Source organism: Microcaecilia unicolor, chromosome 4, assembly GCF_901765095.1.
Source record: "Microcaecilia unicolor chromosome 4, aMicUni1.1, whole genome shotgun sequence".
Lineage (NCBI taxonomy): Eukaryota > Metazoa > Chordata > Amphibia > Gymnophiona > Siphonopidae > Microcaecilia > Microcaecilia unicolor.
In genome coordinates, this window is record NC_044034.1 from 140,926,145 (window position 1) to 140,937,441 (window position 11,297).

At 40.1% G+C, this 11,297-nt stretch overlaps 1 protein-coding gene across 3 annotated transcripts in view; it reads right to left on the reverse strand.

Moving 5' to 3' along the window:
- Positions 1 to 880: 880 nt before the first annotated feature.
- Positions 881 to 11,297, reverse strand: part of ELP4 (elongator acetyltransferase complex subunit 4) — a 335,577-nt gene continuing 325,160 nt past the window's right edge. For 2 of the 3 annotated variants that reach the window (XM_030200666.1, XM_030200665.1), the window contains exon 11: positions 881 to 2,019. In XM_030200666.1, the coding sequence (XP_030056526.1) occupies positions 1,888 to 2,019 (132 nt within the window). In that variant the 3' untranslated portion in view covers positions 881 to 1,887. The remainder of the gene's footprint in view (positions 2,020 to 11,297) is intronic. The other variant, XM_030200667.1, reaches the window with a different exon arrangement.

Here is an 11,297-nt window from a genome sequence, read left to right on the forward strand (position 1 = left end):
CCTCAGACTGTAAACCGCCTTGACCTCTCTTTGGAAAAGCGATATAGTTAATCTAATAAACTGTAAACTGTGTGGTTAAAATGAGGAGGGACCTAGCAAAGTTTGAAAAAGGCCTAGAATCTAGCTGAAGATTTAATGCTAAAAAATGCAGGGTCATATGGGCTTCAAAAACCAGAGGAAGATGTACATTTTAAGGGGTGAAGTACTTCTGTGCATGAAAGAAGAATGATCGTACCTGATGATCTTAAGGTGGGCAACAGATAGAAAAGGCAATGGCAAAAGCCAGAAGGATGTTTGGGTGAAGAGGCAGAGGAATGGCCAGCAGGAAAAAGGAGGTGATAGTACCTAAGACCTCATTTAGGGCTTCTTTTACAAAGCCACACTACCAATTCCCAGTGCGGCAAATGAGAGGAAGCCTATTCAATTCCTATGGGCTTCCTCTCATTTGCTGCACAGGAATAGCTAGCAAAGCTTTGTAAAAGAAGCCCTTACGAGTACTGTATGCAATTCTGCAGACCACAACTTCAAAATATATAAATAGGATAGAACCGGTCCAAAGGGCGGCTACTAAAATGGTCAGTGGTCTTATCATACAGACTAAAGATAGGGACAGACTTAAAGATCTATACACTGGAAAGAAAGCAAGGGAGAGGAGATATGGTAGAGCCATTTAAATATCTCTGTGGTACAAATGCATTGGAGGCATGCCTCTTTCAGTTACAATTTACAGGTTATTTACAACTTGATATACTGCTACAGGAACAACATTATAGCAGTTTACAAAAAAAAAAACTATAAAAGATAGAAAAGAAATGCATTATTAAAAGAATACATCAAAGTAAAAGCATAGCTGTTGAATTGTCGCAAATTGCGCTCTGTCCATCTATATAAAGAAGCCTGGAAGTAAAACAGCCTATGGAGGTTCCTACTGATTATTTCTCACAGACTTTAACTGTACTTCTCAGATCTTAGTTCACTTTTTGTCATATACAGTTTGTGAGGCTTTGTTTGTGCATATTTTGGCTACGTATTCATGGCCAATGAGCTGCTTTGCATAACTTTGTATCACATTTACTAATTACCTGTGCATTTGCAATACATTTTAGGAAAGTTAAAATGTGTATTAATTAACATTAGTTATTTGCAAAACCGAGAGCTACATTTTGCAATCTAAGGATATAATTTTATAGCTCAGTACATGTGTATTATACTTGTCCCTGTAGAGTGAACTTTCACATGAAAATCTGAAAATTACCCCAGGGAATTTATACATCTACATTTACTCCTTTTTGGCATACAGGAATTTTCTAGTTTAAATGCATATTTTCAGAAGTATGTTCACAAATGGAAATCTCTTCCTGACCTTGTCTGCTGGGTTACATATGTGTGACTTTATGCACATATCAGGCACATATTTTTATAAGCATTTTTATGTATACATGGCTTTTAAAATATTCCTGTACAAGCACAAATGGTGTGTGCTATCCCGTTTAACACGCACTACTGGTAATTTTAGCACATGAAATGGTCTTAGCAAAATTTGAAGCATCTTAGTAAATTGATCTCATCATTAGGTGCCTTGAGTGATAAACTTTGCATAATTTCTGAACAGAAATCTTAAGTAGCTGAAGTAAAAACACTTTCAAAATGAAGCCACTGCACAATACTTTGGAGTTTAGCAAAAAAGCATAATCTATATTTGTGTTTTTCAACATTTTCTCTCAAAAACAAATGTATATAAAAATACAATCAGAAAACATGAAACCACCTTCAGTATGCATTTCTAAGGATTATTGGGTCAAATCATTAAGAATAATATTTACGTAAGTCATTAACAGTCATAATTAGAGTGTCATAAATCTCAGTGAAACTGCTAAGTAGAAATCACTAGAAGTCCAGGTGCGTCCTGCCTGCAGTCATAGCAGCACATCCTGCATTCAGCACCTTGCTGCATTCTGACAGGTCCTGTTTGCTTGAGCGACTCGCTCTATCTGACAGGTCTGGTGGCAAATGCAGGCACTAGATTAGGAGATTTTTCAGAAGAGAGAAGGAAAAAACAGAGAAAAAAAACTATTTACTCTGCTGTAGATCACATGTTTAATATTTTATAAAGCACTCCAGGTATTCCACTTTTATAGGGTCATTTACTAACAGTCAGTGCATACTAATGTCGTAAAATGGGCCTTGTGGCAAATAACGCACCACTAGGTTTATCCCTGGTATCAGGAGAGTTTGCATCTTCTGAAGAGACAATTACATCATTACGATGGGGCTGATGCAAGATTGGCTCTTTATCTCATTTAGTCCACCTTCAGGAAATTAGCTCAGTTTTAAAGATCATGTATTACCTTGGCAAAAAAAAAAGAAAACTTACTTTCCCTTCCACAGAAAAATCCTAAATTTTCCAGATGTTTCACAGTAGGCAAATGAGCAACCCTTTTCCTTTGCCCTCTACCTCCTCCAGCCTCACTGCTGATAGTCTTGCATTAGCTTCACACAGAAAATTAATGACAGCTGGGCATCCTTGTTTCCCCTGGCTATTGTTCCTCTGAGTTCTGGCCTTTCCAGTTACTCACTTAAGCTAGGTAAAATTCCAGAGTGGCTTGCCAGTAACCTTTCTATGATGTTATTATCTCTTGGTGCGATACCTTCACTAGTCTTTGTCTACCCTCGCTCATGGTATTCAAGTTCTGCTAAATGATTTGAAAAAGATCTGGAAAATCATAGTCTGCACAGTAGTACAAGACTATAATATACTAGGACCCTCCCCCCCCAATTGTGTGGCTCCCCCCACAGCCACACCCACTGGATGTATGAACATTTTTTTTTAAATAAGAGAAGATCCTAAAACTCAGATACCATCTCAGAGGAATTTTGCAAACTACAATAAAACTATACACGGTAAAATCAAATTAAAGCTAGAGTGTCAAATTAAAAAAAAAATGTAGCACTGGATTAGAGCTTTCTAAAAAGGTAAGTTATGATTCACAGCGCCCAGTGGTTCCATAGATATTAAGGTCTGAACATCAACAAAGTGGACCTCAAATAGTGACTGGAAAGAGATTAAAGCCTGCAATTTTAGACTTAGAAACTAGATCCTATTCTTCAGAGGAGACATTTTTGGTTTTTCGATCTTTGGCTTCTATCCATAGGTAAGAAGTTTGAAAGATGACATTTTATTCTTTATAGAAATCTGTAAATATACTCAAGTTGAAAGTTTACATTTATTGTAGACTCACTAGCTTAGTGGTTTGGTGCTGGTCTTTCACACAGAAGGTCGTGGGTTTGACACTGTGTTAAACTTTTTATTTTAAAAATTTGCTAGAACAAATATAGCCCTAGAGGTTAGCTTCTGAAAACATGTTATAATTCCCAGAACCCAGCAGTTGTGTAAATATTAAGGTTTCAAAATCGAAAAAGTAGACCTGAAATAGTCAGTCAATGGAAGAGATTAAAGTCTTAAGGTGAGGAAGAAATTAGACACTACTCTTCAGAGCACACTTTTGTTTTTTGGGGTTTAAAATTTTTTTTTGTTTTATAGGTAAACAGTTTTAAAGATGGCATTACATTGTTTATATATAAAGGGGAAAAGGAAATGGGACTTGATATACCGCCTTTCTGAGGTTTTGCAACTACATTCAAAGCAGTTTACATATATTCAGGTACTTATTTTGTACCGGGGCAATAAATACTCTCACGTTCAAAGTTTATACTTATTGCAGACTCACTAGCTTAGCGGTTTGGCACTTGTCTTAAGTTGGCTAGCCACAATTACTTTTTTTTAGATCATCCCTTTGTTCTTAAAATTTTCTTTTTACTTGTTACTACCTTAAAGCCAAGAAATACTTGTGGTGCTCACACCACTTTTCCTACAGTGGTCGAACCCTAGGTTTCAGTTCATGCAATTACAGTTTTTCTGTGACGTGCTAGGTCTTTATTGATGTTCTTCCTTACTTATTTTGTCTGTTAGTAAACACATCTCATAAATCTCGCAAATTTTCTGTTACTTTGTTGAGTAATGTTTACTTATTCATTTTACACAAGCTTGACCAAATATAAACGTCGACTTTCAGACTCACAATAACAGACATGAGAAAGGTTAATGTTGATCACACCAATTAGGATATCCTTCACACATAATTTATTTGATAACTAACAGGATTCTCATACCTAAAACACCATTTTAATACAAACCTTTCATTTATTTTGGGAACAAACACAACAAGATTTAAAAACTATTATGCTCACAATTTAGAAATAGAAAATTTGGAGAAATATGTACAATTTAACAAAACTACAATAAAATATCATAAAAAAAGATATAGACCCTGAAGAAAAATGTTCCGACTGCAGCACAAAAAATGCGACTATACTTGGCAAACCTGTAAAAGTGAGGGATTAGCTCAAAAATCTTTGCAAAATGATGCTAAGCTATTAAAACTTACAGATTAGATAGAAGTGGGTGTATAGGGTTAGAAAAAGTCAGCAGGAAAAAGGAAGTGATAGTGCCTCTGTTGATTCTGTGAACATTTCTGGAGACTACACCTTCAAAAAGATATAAACAAGATGGAGTCAGTCCATCCAGAGGGTGGAAACTCAAATGATCAGTGCTCATCATAAAATGTATGGGGATACGCTTAAAATTCTCAATATGTATACTTGGAAGAAAGGTGGGAGAGGAGATATATGATAGAGATAGTTAAATATCTCCGTGGCATAAAAGCACAGAGGGAAAACAGGCAAATAGCCAGAGCTGGGGTTTAGGGGAGGCCTGAGCCAAAACTGAGAGATACAAAATTGTACCCCAGCCCCCGCTCTCTGCCGCCCCTCCCCCCCAACACGACCCCATATACCTGGAAGTTGGCGGCACTTTTCAGGGCTGTCGCCACGTATTCCTGATTTTCACAAAACTGAGCATACACTCCCTGCACATGCTACATTTTTGCACATGCATGGGAAGTGATCCTCCCTTGTGAATGCTTAGTTTCACAAAAAACAAGCATGTGCAATGGGGCAGGGGAGGGGGCTGGCACAGTGGTGGCCCAGAAAAAGCACCACCAACTGCCTGGCTTCGGGTGGAGGAGGGCTTCCGCTGGTGCGGCTTGAGGACCCTTGCCAGCCAAAGCAGCAAACAGTGCCTCAATTTTTTTGGGGGGGGGGGCGGGAGGAGGGCCCAGGCCCCCAAGACCACCCCATGGTTATGCCACTGGGGGAATTACTCTTGCAACTGAAAGGAAGCATTTTTGGTATTTTCCAATGTATTCACAGAGAGCACAACTGCTCTCACTCCCAGAGAGCACTTTTAATTAGTGGATGCCCATGCTTACTGTTTTTTTGCACACATCCTTAAGATTGGCATACCCTATCTGTGTGATTCTACTAAGGTTGCTTGTAATGAGAGGAAATTAAATTGTTTACTTGTAATTAGAGTTCTCTGGTAGCAGCAGCTCAGTAGATTCACATAACCCAATCTACCTCACCTAGCTATGCTAAACATGCAGGTCTGTCTGTATTTCTCCCCCTTAGCCTTACAGTTAGATCATTAATTATAATGTGATTCAGATTGGAAGGTAACTTATGGGGGTGTTTTACAAAGGTGCACTACCGTTTTCAGCGCACGCTAATGATTAGCATGCGCTAAACACCAGAGATGCCCATAGAGCACACTTATTTTTAGTGTGCGCTAAAAACACTAGCGCGCCTTTACAAAAGGACCCCTTAGTGGGGTGTCTTAGATGAAATAAATCAGTGGATTCAGTCCAGTTCTCAGTTGACATAATTGAGCGGGGCGCCTCTAGTTTTCATAAGGGCACCCTCGCAGGATGGCCCCGCGAAGGGGCGGGGAAACCCGTACTATCGAAACAAGATGGGCATCCATCTTTCGTTTCGATAATACGATCGGGGACGCCCAAATCTCAACATTTAGGTCGACCTTAGAGACAGTCGTCCCCAGTTTTCGGCCATAATGGAAACCGAGGATGCCCATCTCAAAAACAACCAAATCCAAGCCCTTTGGTCATGGGAGGAGCCAGGATTTGTAGTGCATTGGTCCCCCTGACATGCCAGGACCCAACCGGGCACTGCAGTGTACGTCACAAATTGCTCCCAGGTGCATAGCTCCCTTATCTTCGATGCTGAGCCCCCCAAAACCCACTCCCCACAACTGTACAACACTACCATAGCCCTAAGGGGTGAAGGGGGCACCTACATGTGGGTACAGTGGGTTTCAGGTGGGTTTTGGAGGGCTCCCATTTTCCACCACAAGTGTAAGGTGGGGGGGATGGGCCTGGGTCCGCCTGCCTGAAGTGCACTGTACCCACTAAAACTGCTCCAGGGACCTGCATACTGCTGTCATGGAGCTAGGTATGACATTTGAGGCTGGCAAAAATTTTTTTTAAAGTTTTTTTTAGGGTGGGAGGGGGTTGGTGACCATTGGGGAAATAAGGGGAGGTCATCCCTGATACCCTCCGGTGGTCATCTGGTCAGTTTGGGCACCTTTTCACGGCTTGGTTGCAAGAAAAAATGGACCAAGTTGGCCAAGTGCTCGTCAGGGACGCCCTTCTTTTTTTCCATTATCAGTAGATGACGCCCATCTCTTAAATCACACCCCAGTCCCGCCTTCCCTACAGTGCCGACGCCCCCGTGAACTTTGGTCGTCCTCGCGACAGGAAGCAGTTGAGGACGCCCAAAATCGGCTTTCGATTATGCCGATTTGGGCGACCCTGAGAGAAGGATGCCCATCTCCCGATTTGTGTTGTAAGATGGGTGCCCTTCTCTTTCGAAAATAAGCCTGATAGGCTCATATTGCTAAAACCACTGTCACAATTTGCACTGACACCACCATTGGTAGTACTGGTAAAAAGGCCAATTGACTGCAAAGGTACATTGGACTGGATTACTCACTCTCTCTCGGGAACAGGGTGGAGGTGTATTGACAGTGCATTCTGGGGAAGCTTGCATTAGTACTGCCTACATTGTATTTAATTTCTGGATAAATGGAGATCAATTTCTAGCACTGTCACTAAAAGTTTTAAAAAATGAGAGACAAGTAGACAATGAGATTTAATATGGACAAGTGCATGTGAAGATGAACAAGGGGCAAAAGCAGTGTACTCTGAACAGGGCAATGTTTCCCAGCAGTAGCAAAGAAAAAGATCTGAGTATATTAGTTAATAAGACTCTGGTAATAGCAACAACCAAAAAAAAGAACTTTTCACTCTATAAAGCGTTTGTCAGGTGAAATTTAGACTATGGAGTTCAGTTTTGGGCACTCATCCTCAAAAAGGTTATCTAAATGTTATAAAAGGGAGAAAGAAGCAGCACTCAATTAATACTTACATACTTATGTATACTGCCTGATTGCCCTCAGAGAAAAGAAACTGAGGAAGGATTCAATTAACATGTATAACTAATGGGCCTCACAGGGATGTTTCCATTGAGCAAAAAACAAAACTCAGAAGCACCCTCTAAAATTAAAAATAAATAGATTTCACTGTCTTCAGAGCCAAGGACACTTTAACGAAAGAATCTTTAATTATCAACATTTGGCCTGAGGAGATTCATAAGAAACTGGAAAAGCTTTAAGAAGAAAAAGAGATCTCTAAATGAGAACAAGGCAACACTTAGTAGAAAAGTGTTGATCCAAGGATCTGAGCCACATCAGCATCAAGGAAGGACTTCTGTACTGTGTTGCACACCTGGCCATATATGTAGAGGATTTATCACCTCCCTCTTAATCACTGTGTGTAGATTATTGGGCTTGATAGACTCTTGACCCCCGATTCAGTCTGATCAAATTTATAACAAGATAAGTAAAATGGTTTAAATTCAGCGTGTCATAAATGCCAACTACATTCTTCAATTTTTAAAAGACTGAGTGTCACAAAAACAACAACAACCCAAATAGGTAGCAGGATGCCATTTATGACTTACCAAACAGAATTAATATAGAGCATAAGGGAAACCCCATGGCCCTGGTTTATGAAAGGGTTTCCCATATGCACACAATATCTCTTGTCTATCAGGGCTCTGTCACTCACTTTAGCCCTTTCTAGTTATTAGCCTTCCAGTAACCACATCACCTACAATACATCAAGCATCAACTGTGTACACATACATCATTTCCACACAGGGTTTATTTCCAAAACCTGCAGAGAGAAAGGTTTTAGTGTTATTGCTGAATAAAAACCTTTCACATGAAAAAATCCGTGAAGTGTTATGAGATTCTAATAGAATGACTATGGATTATTTGACTCTGTAAATACAATGTGCTGTGATTTAAACTCCGCGGTGTAAAAACAAATTGGCACCAATCAGTCAAGTTACCTAAAGCCAAGTGAAAAAGTACACACTCACCTGCAGCAAAGTTTTATAAGATATTGGAGGACTATTTTGCCACTGCTTATCCCAAAGGTCTGTAGCATGGAGTCTTGCTACACTTTGAGATTCTGGAATAGAATCTTGCTGCATGAAATCTTACTACTCTGAGATTCTGCCTAGAATCTTCCTACTCTTTGGGATTCTGCATGGAGTCTTGCTACTTTCCTAGATTCTGCAATGGAATCTTCCTACTCTTTGGGATTCTGCATAGAATCATGCTACTCTTTGGGATTCTGCTTGGAATCTTTCTACTCTTTGGGATTCTGCATGGCATGTTTCTACTCTTTGGGAATCTGCGTGGAATCTTGCTACTGTTTGGGATTCTGCAAGAAATTTTGCTACTATTTAGGATTCTGCCAGATATTTGTGACCTGGACTGGTCACTGTTGGAAGCAGAATACTGGGCTAGATGGACCATAGGTCTGGACCAGTATGGCTGTTCTTATGTTTATAATAAAAATAAAATAGTTTTCCATCCTTGCTGTGGGTCTAAATACATTTTTTGTTCTTTTTGGAGTTTATGGCTGGGGATTTAAGATATCAATGTGGAAGGGGGCAGAAAGGAAGAGGAGATATTTGGGCTGGGAGGAGAGGGAGGATAAAGGATAGCTAGATTGAAATACAAGGGAAGATTTGGGTGGGGATGGAGAAGGAAGCAAGATAAGAGGAAGAGGAGAGAAGAATGGGTATGGAGTTGGGTCACATGCTCCTTCTTTGCCACCCTTGTCCCAATCAGACAAAAGTACAGCTGCATGATTCAAAGCAGCGCTCTATGCATCGACTGCAGAGGAGGAGGAGGACAGACTGACTTGCTGCTGTCCTCCTCTTCTGCCCTTCCTGCAACGGGATTAGTGTGTGGAGGGTGGGGAGGGGAGGCTGTTTGGGAAATGGCAAAGTGGAAAAGGACGTGAGGGTAGAGGGCAGTTATAGTGTGCCAGCTGCAGCAGGACAGCCTTAGCTTCCCTGATCCAGCTCAGCTCGGTATATGGACTCCAACAGTGTGATGCCCTTCCTGTAACTGCACCTCTGATTGAGGCTATATTGGCCATACGATGCCAGTATACACTGGAAAGATTCAAGTGGTTTTTGTGTTCTCTGAGTAAGGGGTAAGGGTTATGGATTTGATATGCCGCCGTTTATGGTAGTCTGTTGCTCCCCTTGTTTGTATCTTTCTTGGTTACATTGTACAGCTTCCAGCCTAAAGGTTAGAGCAGCAGACTAAGAACCATGCAAGTCAGGGTTCAAATTCCACTGATAATCCTTATGGCCTTGGGTGAGTCACTTAATACTTCACTGTCTTACCTAAAAACAGCCCCTTGGAGACAGGGAAATACTTGCTGTCCCTGAATGTAAATCACATTAAGATACTACTGAAAAGATTACAATCTTTCTCGCTGGTTTATAGCATAAGAATCTGGGGTTTTTTTTTAAGTGTATGTAAACTGCCAGCAAAGATGGCAGTATAATAATCAAGCCCCACAGAAGCAAAGATATAAAAAAAAGATTTCATTTGACGTAGGAACTGAATTTAAAAAAGGTTGACTGAACAACTCTATATAGAGTGGAGGAGTAGCCTAGTGGTTAGTGCAGTGGACTTTGATCCTGGGGAACTGAGTTCAATTCCCACTACAGCTCCTTGTGACCCTGGGCAAGTCACTGAACCCTCCATTGCCCCTGGTACAAAATAAGTACCTGAATATATGTAAACTGCTTTGAATGCAGTTGCAAAAACCTCAGAAAGGCGGTATATCAAGTCCCATTTCCCTTTCCCCCCCCTATATTGGAATTCAATGTAAGCTGTGAATCAATCAGAACTCACCAGGAGATCTCAGTTCTTATTGGAAAGACAAATTTGTCTAACTGCAACTATCCTGACAGGATGGAACATTCCCCTTTAGTAACCACTGGCACCTCTACATTCATTTTTAAAGTTCATCGGTAATATGTCCTGAGCAGTGAAGTTGTAGTTACTCTTAAGTAAGAGGTCATGGAGGTGCTCTAAGGTTGTAAATTAAAAATAAAAAATCCCCATAGCACAACTCTGGAATTCAAAGCTCCACAACCCCAACACTCAGATTCCCACAGAAAAGGGGAAAGGGTGCCTTTGTGGACCACAATAAAAGGTGGGGTGACTACTGGAGGAGGTTGAATTAGAAGTTTTTAAAAATTTAAACACAAACTGAATTTTGACATGAGGGAGGGGTGGGAAGGTGCAGGATATCAAGATTTATTGGGTTTCAACCAAACACCAAAGTTAAACATTCTGCATGGTTACACAATAGGGCTCATAATTTAGAAAAGGTAAGAGAACAGGTTTCCTGTATAAAGGCAGTTTGACAAAATATTTAGCAACTGTCCTCGTTCAAAAGTAATGATTTTTAATGTCTGAATTACCCAATCAGATGCAAATCTTCTGACCTTGCCAAAAATTACTCAGTAAGAAACTAAAATATCTGAAATATTAATAAGGTGTTATTACGCTAATTATTCTAGTCATGCCTTTTGGGTCACAAACTATAATTTAAAGACAATTGCAATAGGCTTAGTTTTCAAGATGTAAGAGATCTGTATCTGTGCTCTTCCCTTTAATTGTTAGGTAAGTTAAGTGGCTAATGCTGCCCTCACATCACATCACTTACTCAGGCAGCTACTTAACCCCTCTTGCAGCTTTAAGCTCACTGGTTAATGCCAAGACAAAAAAAAAATAGAGCCATTTGGCTTTTAAAGTTTGATATGCTAAATACATATATCAGCTGCTCTGTATTTCTTGGAATCTCCTGTTGATATTGGTCATAATGGAAAATATTCATTCAAGTACAGTAGAGAACCAGAAGGAGGAGACAATGGCAAGACACTTGAAAGAACTTCAAGTGTTATGTAAATCCAAGCACTTTACTAGAACTAATTACAGTAACCCT